Source organism: Sciurus carolinensis, chromosome 11, assembly GCF_902686445.1.
Source record: "Sciurus carolinensis chromosome 11, mSciCar1.2, whole genome shotgun sequence".
NCBI classification, from domain to species: domain Eukaryota; kingdom Metazoa; phylum Chordata; class Mammalia; order Rodentia; family Sciuridae; genus Sciurus; species Sciurus carolinensis.
Genome location: NC_062223.1, coordinates 74,165,031 through 74,179,366, shown reverse-complemented (window position 1 = coordinate 74,179,366; position 14,336 = coordinate 74,165,031). Strand labels below are relative to the sequence as shown.

The following is a 14,336-nucleotide window of genomic DNA, read 5'->3' as shown; positions in this document are numbered from 1 at the left end:
TCTTCTTAGCATGTGCTTAGCATAACAGAAAAAGAGGCAAATCAAAACCAAAATAACCAAATTAAACAATAAAAATATCTGTAATGAACTTATGCAGGGCATCACAATGAAACCATCTAGACAGAATCTGTTAATCATACATACATTTAATATCACTTAAAATACATTTTAGTTTGAATTTGATATGGGGATTGCCACAATCTTCAAATGTCTTGATTATGTCCTGATTATAACTTTATCATGAGGCTGTGAGAGAACTAACATATGAATAGGATTTTGACTATATATAACACAGGGCAAGCTGTGGGTACATTTAAGACTTTTCTTCTCCATTCTGCTTTAGCTCCTTTATAAAATTTTGGTATAATTTTTGCCTTCACTAATTCAAAAGGAAGTTGTAGAATCAAAGGACTCGAAATTCAAAAGACTATTTGGCATTTTAAAGTTAAAAGACAATAGTAACCAAAATTGGAATTAGTGCTGGTAGAGTCTTCATTTTCACAGATAATTTTTGTGTGACAAACAGGGATGTACCTGGATCCCTTGTTGCAGTGAAAGTTGAGACACTATGAAATCTGATTCCTTTCAGTGGAGAACAAGGGGGAGTGAGTCACCTGTGTAATGTGTATCTCTGGGTATCAAGGTAACCTGAGGTACTAAGGATATTGAGAAATGAGATTTAAGTTCTTATCATTAGGGTAGTTTCCTTCCACCAGAATGTAAATCAAAGGGCACAAACCACCATTTATAGTGCTCAATTCCATGGCAGAAACACAGAAAGCAGAAAAGCTGATTTGATAATTAGTGCTTTCTTAAAACAAAAAAAGTCTCCATGAATCTGACAAACACAAGCCAGCCATTTTCTAGTGTATTTCCATTTGCATAAGCATGAGTTCTCTTTCATATTCCTCATCTAGTTCATCAACTAAATCACTGATTGATTTTGCCATTTTAGTTCTGTAATGTTGTCATAGTGTCTGAGAATTCACACCTGAATCTTTTTATCCATGTTTCATAGGATCTCCTTTCTATCCAGTGTCAAGATGGAGCATTACTCATTTTTAGAAACATCTGATCAATAAATTCTTTTCAAAGTCACTGATATTTTTGTAGAGTACCTAAATTTTCCCCAAAATATTTAGCTGATGAACTGAGGGTCATCTGAAATTCTATTCTAAAGGAACATCATAGCTAATCCTAGCCTACCTTACATGTGCTAAGAACACTTTAGTCTACAGTTGGGCAAAATCATACAACATGAAACCTATTTTGTAATAAAATATTGAGTATCTCATGTAATTTATTGAACAATTGTCAGTAAAAATCAGAATTGTATGGGTATGCTTTTGCACCATGGTAAACTTGAAATATTGTAAGTCAAACCATTGTAAGTTGAGCACCATCTGTATATGCCTAGGTTTCTATCCCCCAGGTGTACATTTACAATATTCTCCAAAATATAAACAAGAATATTCATATTCATTGCATACAGTTTGTATGTGGGATTCAAGAACATCAGGCAATGTTTCAGTGAGAACACATTTTTTAAGATTTCACAGCAGCTCTGACAATGTTCATTATGATCTTAGAGGTCGTATGGTGGCCACCTCTATTATATCTTTATATATGTACACAATTTTAATCATCTCAAATTGGAAATTAACTATCAATAACAATGAGTAACTGTAGTATATACAAATGAAAAATAACGATGGATTGCAATGACAGAAATAAGGATGAATCTTTCAGACATGTTGAGTTATGAAGAGAGGACTATATTCTGTATGACGTCATTTCTATAGTATTCAAAGGTTCAAAGTAAATCTATGCTGTATATTTGAGGCGAGTGATTTCTCTTGTGGGTTGTGATTTGAAGGAACTCCTTTGGATCTTCTGGGCACTGGTAATGTTCTGGTTCTGGATATAGATTCTATTATAGGGGTATATTCAGTTTTCTATAAAAAATTGATTTGCACACTGTGCACTTTCCTGAAAACACACGTTAATAAAAAAATTAACACCTCTCCAACCCAAACAGAGGCTAGATCCTCAAGAAAACCACAACATTTGGGTTCCCTCTTGGAAAAAAAAAAGTTCCCTTTTTGAACTTCCAAAGACCCTTGGGTTTTCATAGTACAGAAGTAGGAAGGAAAGGGAGGATAAATACACTGTGGAAACATCTTTTCAATCATCCCATTATATCTAGAGGTAGAGTCTGTGTGGATGTTTGGTTTTACACAAACGAAAATATACTTTGCCATCATCAATTCAAGTCAAATTTTCAACCGAACTCCTGGTATTCATTCCAAAGACTATTTCCTGAAATCCTGCTGTGTTCTCAGCACTGTACTAGGCATAAGAGATACAATGGTGAAGCTCCAGTATACACATTCTTCTCAGAAAATGTTACCACAGGACTTAGGATCCCTACTCTTCAAAGGGAAGGACTATCTCTGCATTAGTTTGCTGCTTCCTGTAGAGAATGGCCTGTACATGGATCTGGAGGAGGATGTGAGTTCTTTATCTCCAGGGACTGGCCCAGAGCAGGCACTGAACACTCCCCTCCACTGAAACAGTCCCAAGGCAGAATCAGAAGGCCAAAAGAGGATGTGGTCACATTCTGGGTCTCTGTGAAAGTGCCTCATACTAAGACAAGGCTGTGGTAGCTAAAATATTCTTTAACCAACTCTAATATGATCAAGATGTGGCTGAGGAGAGCTCTGACTAAATTCCAGGGCTTTTGGAGGTGTAGCAGTGAGGACATTTTGTCTACAGTAAACACCCAGAGTTTCATGCTGAGATGATTTCCACTCCCCACAGTGGACACTGACTCCTTCTAGCACCTTCCATGCCTTAGCCTTCTCCACCTGCAGCTGCTCACCAGGCTTGGACTACTCCTGCAAGAGGCCAGCCCCAAGACTTCCAGGATTGAATCTCCACCCCATAGAGGGCACCTTTATGGTTTGAAGTAGAAGCTGAGAACAAAGTGTGTGTGTAGGGTGGTGCCACCCAGTGTTACCCTGCCCTAATCTTGCACTGTCGAGATAACCAAACTGAATTTCTACCCCACCCTATTCTTGTTTAAGGACAGAATGCTTGAATGAAACAGTAAGGGACCATCATGGTGGGACAAATGCTGGCACAATGAGATAAGACTGTAGTGCAGTGAAGTATTAGCTTTTGTAGCACGGCATATTGCTTCTCTATCCTTGCCCTCTTTTCAACAAGACCCATTTTGAGATCCTGATAAAACCACAGAAGCATAATGTTGCATAAAATTGTATCTTGTGGGGGAGGAAATCACTAAATCTGGAGGTCACCAATACACTATTAGTTTCCCTACTAATCTTGTTAAATATAACACCTCTGATCTGTGGTTTCTGTGTAGATAACACTTCTGATCTGTGGGTTGTAACAGTTGCCTAGGTTACTTTGCAGGAGCCTGAGGATCACTTTTGCCAACTCTTCATTTGGGCTCGTATCCAAATGTCTTATGGGTGACCAGATTGGGATTGGTCTTCAAATTATATCTGTCCCCTTTGCTGCCTTAGTTTCTGGGTCAGGTTCTGCTCTGCATGAAGACATAGTGAATGCCCCTTGGAGCTGGTATGCCTTTTTTTCTACTTTTTTTCTTTCAGCAGCAGTAATAGCACAACTACCCAAGACCTTTACCCTATCATCCAGCCCAGAATGATCCACAAGGCCGTGATATTTGCACAGGATATGGTGTTAGCTCCAAGAGTAACTCAGCAGTTCCCAGGACAAGTGGACCGGGACCACTTGGTGGTTCAAGTCTCATGCAAAAAGAAATACCCCTTTGGAACCATGTCCCTGGCCAGTTAAAAATGACCAGTTTTTACTCCAGCAAATCAGCGAAAGCTTGCATTTCCCTTTGTTCAGAGAGTAGCCTTGTCCCTTGATCAGTCTGTCTCCCTTCAACTGAAGCCTGCACACTTGCACTTACTCAATTTCACTTCTACTGTCACCGAGTCAGAAGTTCCCATCATGAAGGCCAGAAGTTCCTCTGCAGGTGAGCTAGCTATAACTGATAAGATCTAAGGTGGCTGTCAGTGACCCCCAGACAACTTCTAGCTTCATTATAATTCCACCTGTATGCTAAATGACCTCTTTCCAGTGCCAACACACTGGAAATTGTCATGACCATGATCAGAAAGAACCACTATAGGAACAAAAGGAAGTAGGGCCTGAATTCCAGAAAAATCTCCACCCATTCCCAAAAAAGGCATAAATATTCCTCCCGTTAGCTTATCTTCCCTCTATTTCTTTTACCCTGTAACCCTCCCAACCCCCAAGGGGTGGAAAGTTGATTTGTGAGCGTACCTCCCACTTCTATTGTTCGTGAATAAGAGTCTCCTTCACTGCTCAATCCATCTTGTTCTTGGTTCCACAATTCTGAGAGGGGAAATGGGCCCAGTCTTTGGAGTCAAAATGGGTAATAGGACTGAAAGTGGAACAATTCCAAGGAAGAGGGGTGAGGGTGAGTGGGAGGAGGCAGAATCATCCAGGTTGTCTTGAATCCGGAGGAAAGAGGTGAGAACAGGCAGAATAGTTTCTTCTATCAGAGTGCTGAAGGAGGAAACAGATGAAGGATACTTTTGATTTGAGAAAGCAAGAGGAGGAAGAGGAAGTTACCACAACATACTTATGAGGTCATTCTAGAGGGTGTCTATGTCCCATCCCTTACCCCCCCACCCTCCTGGATCTGTCTGCTGAGGCTGTCAGATGCTGCACCCTCTCCTCCCAGAGATGCAGTATTGGACACTATAACCACCCCTATTCTTCTGTCCTCCCATCTGGAGACTCCTGCTCCTGATGCACAGGCCTGAGCTGCACCTGTTTGAGAGGGCTTGTTAGTGGCTGAATCCATTGTTTGGATTTCTTTTTTATACCCTTTCACATACTGCTTTCCACCATGAAACCATTCAAGCTGGAGATGTGGGGCTTGGGGCAGGATCTTTTTTTTTTAATTTGTTTTTAATTTTTTTTATTGTAAACAAATGGGATACATGTTGTTTCTCTGTTTGTACATGGAGTCAAGGCATATTATTTGTGTAATCATAAATTTACATAGGGTAATGTTGTTTGATTCATTCTGTTATTTTTTTCCCTTCCCCCCCAGCCCTCCCACCCTTTTTTTCCCTCTATACAATCCTTCTTTCCTCCATTCTTACCACCTTCTTTATCCCTAACCCTAAACCTAACCCTAACCCTAATGCTAACCCCTCCCACCCGCCTTCATGTGTCCTCATCCGCTTATCAGTGAGATCATTTGTCCTTTAGTTTTTTGAGATTGGCTTATCTCACTTAGCATGATATTCTCCAATTTCATCCATTTACCTGCAAATGCCATAATTTTATCATTCTTTATGGCGGAGTAATATTCCATTGTATATATACACCACAGTTTCTTTATCCATTCATCAATTGAAGGACATCTAGGTTGGTTCCACAATCTGGCTATGGTGAATTGAGCAGCAATGAACATTGATGTGACTGTATCTCCGTAGTATGCTGATTTTAAGTCCTTTGGGTATAGGCCAAGGAGTGGGATAGCTGGGTCAAATGGTGGTTCCATTCCAAGCTTTCTGAGGAATCTCCATACTGCTTTCCAGAGTGGCTGCACTAATTTGCCAACCCCACCAGCAATGTATGAGTGTTCCTTTTTCTCGGGGCAGGACCTTGAGAGGAGGTAATCTGGTCACAACAGGAAGGAGATGAAACTCACTTCATCACTCTTTACATGGAAGGGATAAGAATACAGCAGCAAATTCTCTCCTCACCTTGGATGATAGGTTACTTCATCCTCAGAAGAATCTTTTTAGGAGATTCTGGAAGACAAACTGGATCCTTTCTCTTGGTTCTCCAGGTCTCACCTGATGACCTGGAACACATGCTGACACATTTCTCCAGGTTCAAAATCACTTCCTCATAATTGGAGATGTGGCCACACTTACCCTTCTCTTGGAAATAACATTTATTCTAGATAAACCAGAAATGTTTGTCTAAAAAAGGGGAATTTTAGAGTGGGATAAAACTGGATGTTCTAGAGTAGGAGTTTGCTAGTTTCTGGGAAGAATAATGAAATTAGGGGGCATGTTAGTCAGCTTTTTGTCCCTGTGACAAAAATACCTGACAAGAACAACTTAGAGGAACAAAAGCTTATTTGGGCTCAGAGTTTGAGGTTCAAACCATGGTTGATCAACTCCATTTCTTTGGGCCTAAAGTGAGGCAGAACATCACAGCAGAAGGGCAGGTTAGAGGAAAGCAGTTCATCTTATGGCAGTGGCAAAGCAGATAAAGGAGCCGGGTGGGGGGGGTGGGAAGCAATTCTCAAGGGCCTACTATGACCTACTGCCTCCAGCCACATCCCTCCCGCCTACAGTTACCATCCAATACCAGTGGTCCTTTCAAACTGTTTATATATTAAGTGGATTAATCACCAATGGCAGAGAGTTCCAGGAACTTTGATGTTATCATTAGTAAAACTACGAGAAAATGGATAGAAGATATTGTTGCCAAAAGCTCGGTCCTTGTCCTGATGCCAATCCAATAATAAGGACATGGTTTTGAGAAAAAGGAAAAAGGTTTATTACTTTGCTAGCAAAGGAGAAACACAGGGGACTCCTATCCCAGAGGCTGCAAATCTGTGCATTAGCAGGAACGGGGGTTTTAAAGGGGGTTTTAAAGAGGCTATATTTGGTGTTCTCTGTTGGAGTTGTCGCCCAAATTAACAAGTGAATTACACCTGAGATCTTCTGATACCATCCCCAAAGTCTGGATTACTTTGTTCCTATGGTGGTTTTGTACCCAAGGACAGATAAATCTGACTAGAATGGGGAAGAAAGGTAATCCTGTTTCCTATGAGAAAAGGGAAGGGGAGAGATTAGGAAAGAGCATGGAGAAAGGAAGGGAAAGAAACATGTCCATTTAAAAAATATGTTGTAATGGTTGAGCAGCAAGGGCTATATTCAAAGCATAAAGTAGACCACTGTTACAGTGTCTTGGATCTGAGGGTGAGATACACAGAGGTCCACACCGCTATACCAGCCCCAGGACTCAAAACCAGGAGTTCCCTTATGGCAAGTGGGTAACAGTGATGAGAGCCTGACAAGGACTCCTATCTCTACAGCAATTACTGTAGGGAATTACAAGACTCCTGACCTTGGTCTTCAGATGTAGAAGTGGGTAGAATGTTCCAGGCCATGTGCAATGCTGAGGAAACACCAACATTAATCATGTTCAGAATTGTTCAAGTATTTGGGGTTTAAGTCTGGGGATTGTGGCTCAGTATTAGAATGCTTGCCTAGCATGCATAAGGTCCCAGCTTCAATCCCCAGCACAGGGGGATGGGTGGGTGGAAAAGATAATATTTGGGGTTTAAGGAACAAGGAGTAAATTGGAGACAAGCACAATGTAGTTAGGAAGTCCTTTCTCAAACCATGAAAAATAAAGAGATATGGATGAAGGCAATAGATTAGAGATGGAAGAAAACAGTCACAAAGGAGGCAGAAACATGATTTTTGGTTGAAGAGTTTGAGTCAAATATGAGGAATCAGTTTCACTTGAGGGCATCCTAAAAGGAATCTAGGGCAGGAATATTGATATTGAAGGTCATTTGGCTTTCAGTTATTTCCCTGCTAAAGCCTGCTTGCTGAGACCCAGACACCTATATAGAGACACTGTAGTTTACTAGAGTTCATGGGAAAAAGAGGCAGGGTTCACGGCTGAGAGGGGACACCCACAGGGATGTGGCAGCAGTGTCCAGATAGAACCATCAATAGTCAGTGGATTCTGACCATCCCGTATTCAGTGGATAGAGGACCAGAGGGCCTGCATTTCCTCCTCCATCATTGAAACCAGGGCTGAAGAAGGGCCGCAGGGGTCCAGTGAAGGCACATTCAGAGAAGGTGTAGATGAGGGAGCCATGATCAGTGATGTTGTAGAAGGAGACAATGCCGTCTTCATAATTCAGGAAAATCCCGATTTGGCACGGAGGCACCTGAAGGTGGAGCAGAGTCTGGGGACAGGTGCCAGCCTCATATTTTTCTTTGTTCCATAACCAAATTGCCCAGAAACCATTCTCAGTGTTGACTAAAAATTGCCCCTTCCTCTGCACAGAGTTTCTACAAACCCCCAGGTCCCAGGCCTCCTTTCCTGTCACATCGACCTCCCAGTACAGTTTTCCAGAGTTGAAGCTCTGGGCACCCAGGACTATGGGGTAAATATCAAATCTCTCTTCATTTTCTGGTACATCCTGACGGGTGTTTCCAAGTCTCACTTGTCTCCTGTCCTCTGAAACGATGAGCCATGGATTGGCTGTGTCTTGATCCAGAGTGATGTATACTGCAGAAAGAGGACATAATCAGGTCTTGTGTGTAAGTTTGGAGGGTGGTGTCAGTCATCCTGTGCTCATAGTGGGGAGATTCTTATAAACTCCAGGGTGAGGGGGTGACTCTGATCATCATCACATGATGAAATGACTCCCAGCCAACTCTGGCCCTTATCCCAAGATTTGAAGGAACCTTCTCTACCTCTCTCTGTCCCATGTACTCTGACCTGCCACCTCTCCTCCATGCTGCCATCTGTTCTCCCCGACCCCGGGATACTCTCTGCACTCCCATTATTCCCTTCTGCTCTAGCCCCACAGCTCCTAGAAGTCACCCCACCTCCACAGGTCCTCAGCATCTTCTTCAGTCCTGGCACACGACAGACACTTCTTAGGTCTGGGGAGACAATGTCCAGCTTCTTGGGGTTCCAGGACTCACTCCTGGGAGAAAGAGAATTTGAGATCTATCTCCCACTTCTATCCCAGAGCCTAATGAAATTTACAGACACATCTTGTGTTCTAGGGTCCAGGTGAGAGGCAAAAAATACGGTATTTAATTTCTACCCGAGTTCCTGGTTCCATGAACCTCTGCAGCATGTACATAGTCTATAGTTCCAAGCCTAAGGGGAACATACAAGTGTGTTCTATTTCATTTTATAGGCAAAGCAAGCGATATAGGCTGCATCACTTCTCTAACGAACCTCGAGAAATCTTGCCCATGCTGTGAATCTTACTCATGGCTCATTCTGAGAAGTTTGCAACTGGTTAGATTATATCTAAAAAAGAAGTCCCAGCAGGCTCTGGATTCAGAACTTCCCAGAAGATCCTTGTTTGTTGGGGCTGTACTGTATGACAATGTGATAGTCTAATTACTTTGGACAATTTACCAATTGAGGTGTCCATTTATTAGCCTTCTGAGATCAGAAAATATTTTATAAGAGGGTCAAGTCTTTGAGATTATGGAGGCAGATGGTAGAAACTTCAGGGCATGTGTTTCTGCATCTGTCACTCTTTTTATAGATAATGCTTCCTGCCACCCCCTTTTCCAACAGAAAACTCCTTACCTTTCTAGGACAACTTTCACCTCCTAAGGAGAAAAGAGACAGAGTAAATTCTAGAGTTCAGGCTTGCATGTAGACTTTTGGTAAGGTGGTACCACCCTGTGATCCCTGGGGCTCTGCTCTGCTCTGCTCCTCTGGGACAAGGCCCAAACAATGATTCTGACCAGCTTGTAGCAGAAAGGATGTGTGGATGCTTCTAGGGTAACCAGAAACCCAGCATGGGTGTATCCTATAGCCAGGGAAGAATCGTCAGTTTAAGAACTGACTCAGAAAACAAATTAGAAAGATCAGATTCTGGGTGGGGAGGAGGAAGGAAGGTAAAAGAAGGAGGATGGTGGCAAATAGCACAGCCTCAGTAAAGCCCAGAGACAGTCACAGGGAAAGAAAGACCCAGGCAGGATGCCCAGAAACAGTTCCCTTTTACTTGTAGGCTGTGTTGTCTGGAGAAGGGTTAGTTAAAGCCGTGTCCTGTGTTGTGGTTAATGTTGCCCCCTCCTGTATGTCAACACCAATCAACTGAGCATATTAGATCGCAGGGTTGGGGGCCCTCATGTGAACTGGCATGCTCTGAGGCCCATTCAAAAGGGTGTCAGGAAGTTCAGTTCAATGCTGGGCGAAGAGACAGCCTGTCAAGTCAATACAATCAGGGTATTTTTTTTTGTTGTTGTTTAAAAAAAAGTGTGTGTGTATATATATATGTGTGTTAGTATTAAGAAATACATGAAAATTGGCTACTATTGTTCTAGGAAAAAATCTGTTAAAACTAAATTTATTCAGGAAAAAGTGAAGCAATTTAAAGTAACACGTTAAAATCATTTAGTCCATGGAAATAGCAGAAAGTGTACAGATGATGCGCTTATGAGTAACATTAGGGGAACTCATTATTTAGTCCACTGGTATCAAAAATGGAGAAAATGAGTCTAGAAAAGAAAAATGGCTTAAGCTAGAGTTGTGGAAAGAACTGGTGGCAGAGCTGGGGCCACTGTCTCTTCACTTTCAGTTCATTTTCTAGTCGTATTTATTAAAATCTTCTCATGGCCAGATATTTATCTAAGAGCTTTTTTCTCAATTTCTCCTAGACCCTTTCTTCCCATCTCACCTGCAGGAGTTCCAGTGCTGAACCCCGACTCTTCCACTCCAACTCTGAGATCAGCTCCTGCAGGGCCTGGCTTTGCTGGACCAGTTCAGCTTCCGTCTCCCCCAGGATTCTAAGGTGTTCCATCTCATCCTTTTCCAGCTTCTGCATCTGCCTTTGTTGTTCCTCAGTCAGGAAGTTTTTCTGCTGCACAAACTCTGCATGAATCCTTGATTTCTGTGTCTCAACCTTCCTCTTTAATGTGAAGAGAAAGAGGTGGTTTCTATGAAAATTCTCAAGTTTTGGGGACAGCGATGTTGGTACCTATTTCTATCTCTTGAAGACTCACCACTCTGGTTATGTCTGAGAATTAACACACACAATTTTGCTGGGGAGTTTGGAAGGTGAGTGCATGAAGCTTCTGGGACTAGCATTTGTAGTGGTGGGAATACACTACAGCTGTCCTATAATCACAGCAACATCAACTTATGGCAACAGCAGACACTTTTTGCAAACTTTCCTCCAAAATGTAGTCAAATGAGTCCATTTATCTTTTGTATATCAATGAGTTAGAGAATAAAACCTGTTCCTACCCACAATGACTTCACAAGGATAGGCTCATAATACCATTCTTAAGTTCCAAGTAAAGGGTGGCTTTGAGACAATCTGTTTGCCCTCTCCTGCTAGCAATTAGAGGGGCAACCAATGACACAGAATGTTCCTTTTGCCACTTACAGCCTAGGTATATTGCTTGTGAGATTCTTCTATAACTAATCCTGGATACTCCCTACCTCTACTAGAAAGTTACCAGTGAGGAACATGGCTTTAGTTTCCTGTTATACTTTGGGCCAGTGACCTGGTTGTGATCAAGCAACCACCAGGTCAGACTGGTTTTCCTGTCGCCTATTTGATGGGTTCCTTCAATCTGCCTACACAGCCCCCATCATTTACTAAAAGGCCTCACAGTCCATTTCTTCCTTTAGGATACCTCTGTCCCAGACACTGAAATATTGATGCTGTAATCCCCCCAAACTGGGCTCAGAGTAGCTCAGTTTGAGATGTCTAAGTGAGCCTTTTGTACCTTCTCCAGTGATTCTCAATCTTTGTGCCCGATTGGAGGCTCTTCTTTGAGCCCTCATCCTTATTGTTCCTTTTCATACAGAGAGCTAGGGGGTAGATGGTTTTTAGGGAGCGAGCTTAACTGACTTCATCACTCCTCAGACCTGTAGCTATAGTTAAGATCCCTGAGTCCAAGACCCTGGACCCTTCCCAGGCTTTGACTCTTGCCTTCCAGTCTGCTCGCTTCATTGCAAGATCCGCTTCCAACTTCTCGGTCAACTCCTGTTTTTTTCTCAGTTTCTCTAATGCCTCTTTGAGCTTCTCCTGTAGAAAGAGAGTAGGTTAATCCCTCACCAGACCAAAAAGTAGGGTGTGGGGTGTGGATTGGGGGAAGATCAAATTTGTTCTTAGAAAAAGTCTAAGTACAAAGAAGGAGGGAGGACTAGAGACTTATTGGAGTAGGAATTCTGCAGATGGGAAGACTTTGGCAAAAGCCTAGTATGACTTATGAAATACAGCTATACGAATGGGGTGGCAGGATGGGGTTATTACTCATTTCTAATTAATCAGGAGGCCAAGAGGAAACATGGCCTTTGAAGCATTTTACCGTAGCATATCCCCTATTCTTGGAGCGAGGAGGTTGTGTTTCACTCGCAATGTCCTCTTAGACAGGAAAGGAAGGAAGGATCCCTCCTTTCCCCCCACTTCAACTCCAGAGGGGGGCTCTTTCCCATCTACTGCTCTAGGGAACAAACCCCTTATCAGGGCCTATCTTCTTTAAACCTGTTTGTATTTGTGCTAAGATCTCACCTGGTATTCCTGAGCAGCCTCCTCAATAGGGACCATGGTGTGGTCACGGTGTTTCTTGGACTGGGCACACACCCAGCAAAGTGCCTTCCCATCTTTCTCACAGAACAGGTGAAGTTTCTCTCCATGTATGGCACAACGCTCCCCTTGTGTGTCTTTCTTAGCATCTTGGCCTATTTGTCTAAGATTTTCCACCACGTTGGCTAGTTGCCGATTGGGCCTGAGGTGCCTGAGTAGAAACCGCTGCCGGCACACAGGACAGACACTGCCTCCATCTTTCCCAACCCGAGAGATGCATTCTTGGCAGAAGCTGTGGCCACATTCGATGCTCACAGGCTCCACCATGGGATCCAGGCAGATAGAGCATGTGACCTCTTCCCACATCATTTCCAGGGGTATTGCTGAGGCCATAGTGGCGATTTTCTTGTTAAGCAGAAGAGATTTTAGAGAGGCTTGTGGGGAGAGAATAAGGGAAAAGATGAGGTTTATATGAGATTTATATGAGTAATGCAAAATAAAAACACAAGGGAGAATGAACTGGAGGAGTGAAAACAGGAAAAGACAATATATCAATCTGACCAGCAAGGGCCTCTCTATAGTCTGGCCCATTGGTCCAAGTCAAACAGAAGCAGAAATCAAATCTCCAGAAGAGGCAGAGAAGATTGGTGGGAACCTCAGAGATTAAGCTGACAATTATACTTTCATCATGTTCATCCCTGCTTAAATCCTCAGTACTCAGTCTTTCTCCATCTACATTCTCCTGTCTCATGCCACCAGGCCATCATGTCACTGACAGCTAATTATAGTAGTGACCATTTACCATGTACCTTCCACGTTCTAGTGAGGCGATTCATGTTTTGTACCTGTCTTCATTAATCTATAGAATAATGGCAGAAGTTGGATGATATACAGTCATGTGCCATAAGACATTTTGGTCAATGATGGACTACATATACAATGATATTGCCCAGGTGTGTAATAGGCCGCACTCTCCAGGTTTGTTTAAGTACATTCTAATGCTCGCATAACAATGAAATCACTTAATAGTATATCATTAAGGAATTCATGGCTGTGTGTGTATGCACACACACGTTTATATTTTGATATATTCTTGTATGCAAAATATCCATGTATATATGTACACATGTACATTCAAGGATACATGTGTACATGTACAGGCTTATGCATATGTGTGTGTACACTTCCTCTAGGGCAAGAAGCATCCTGAACCCACTTCTACATGAACATTCTAAACAGTGTCCCTCACTCCTGAAGGGGGACTTTGGCAGGGGTAAGGAGGAGTCGTCTCACGTGGGCTCCCCTGGGCCACCCTCTGAGTTCAGTTATGATGGCGATTCTCCCAGCTTCACCAGTCCCCTTGACCCAGCTGAAATACCTACATCCAGGGCAGCGGAAGCCCCTTCCAGGAGACTCTGAAGTCACACCCAGAGCGCAGCTTCCTCCCAGGCAGACCCGCCAGCATGGGAAGAACAGGGCTTGGTGTGAGCACTACGGTGCAGAAGGCACTAGTAGGACTGAGGGCTCTAGGGTGGTGACTGGTTAGAAGGGGCTCTTCAAATCCTGGCAGCGGGGAGAGGTCCCCTAGGCAGGGCGGGGGTACCTTGGTCTAGCCGGCCCCACTCACCTTATCAGTCGGCTGTGGCTCCTTATTTCACTTTCAATTTCCTCTCAGAGGCAAGTCTGAAAGGAAGGGGGAGGAGCAATGGGAGGAGCGGAGAACTGAAGGGCGTGGGGAGGAGAGAGGCGACGAGTCAGAGAGGAGGAAGGGGATGTGGGAGGGAAGAGGGGGTGGAAAAGGCGGAGTGGGGCCGGGGCGGGGCCAGGCGACTCGGGTTTTTGGAACCAGGGACGCGGGAAAGCACAGAGCACTTCCGACCCGTGCAGGCTCGCTGCTGTATCTTCTTTATTGACCAAAATGTAGTTACTCTACAAGATGGAAGCGTCGCTGCTTTGACACTGGTCCTCA

General features: G+C 43.2%; 1 protein-coding gene across 2 annotated transcripts; it reads right to left on the bottom strand.

Annotated features, from left to right (window-relative positions):
* Positions 1–6,879: 6,879 nt before the first annotated feature.
* On the bottom strand, positions 6,880–14,042 carry Trim21 (tripartite motif containing 21). Of its 2 annotated transcripts, none has more exons than XM_047517390.1 (7): positions 13,995–14,042; positions 12,353–12,801; positions 11,771–11,866; positions 10,508–10,738; positions 9,412–9,434; positions 8,688–8,788; positions 6,880–8,364 (listed from the first exon to the last, which is right to left on the bottom strand). In XM_047517390.1, exons 2-7 carry the CDS (start codon positions 12,758–12,760, stop codon positions 7,796–7,798), a joined length of 1,428 nt encoding a protein of 475 aa, XP_047373346.1. In that variant the 5' UTR covers positions 12,761–12,801; positions 13,995–14,042; the 3' UTR covers positions 6,880–7,795. The 2 variants fall into 2 exon arrangements, with proteins under 2 accessions (XP_047373346.1, XP_047373347.1); XM_047517391.1 differs by lacking the exon at positions 13,995–14,042 and adding an exon at positions 13,750–13,905.
* Positions 14,043–14,336: the final 294 nt, after the last annotated feature.

Coding starts and splice junctions, on each gene's coding strand:
- Trim21 (XM_047517390.1), bottom strand. CDS start 12,760: ATGGCCTCAGCAATACCCCTGGAAATGATGTGGGAAGAGGTCACATGC. Junction 8,789..9,411: donor GTGAAAGTTGTCCTAGAAAG/GTAAGGAGTTTT, acceptor TCTTTCTCCCAG/GAGTGAGTCCTGGAACCCCA. Junction 8,365..8,687: donor GATGCTGAGGACCTGTGGAG/GTGGGGTGACTT, acceptor CTCTTTCTGCAG/TATACATCACTCTGGATCAA.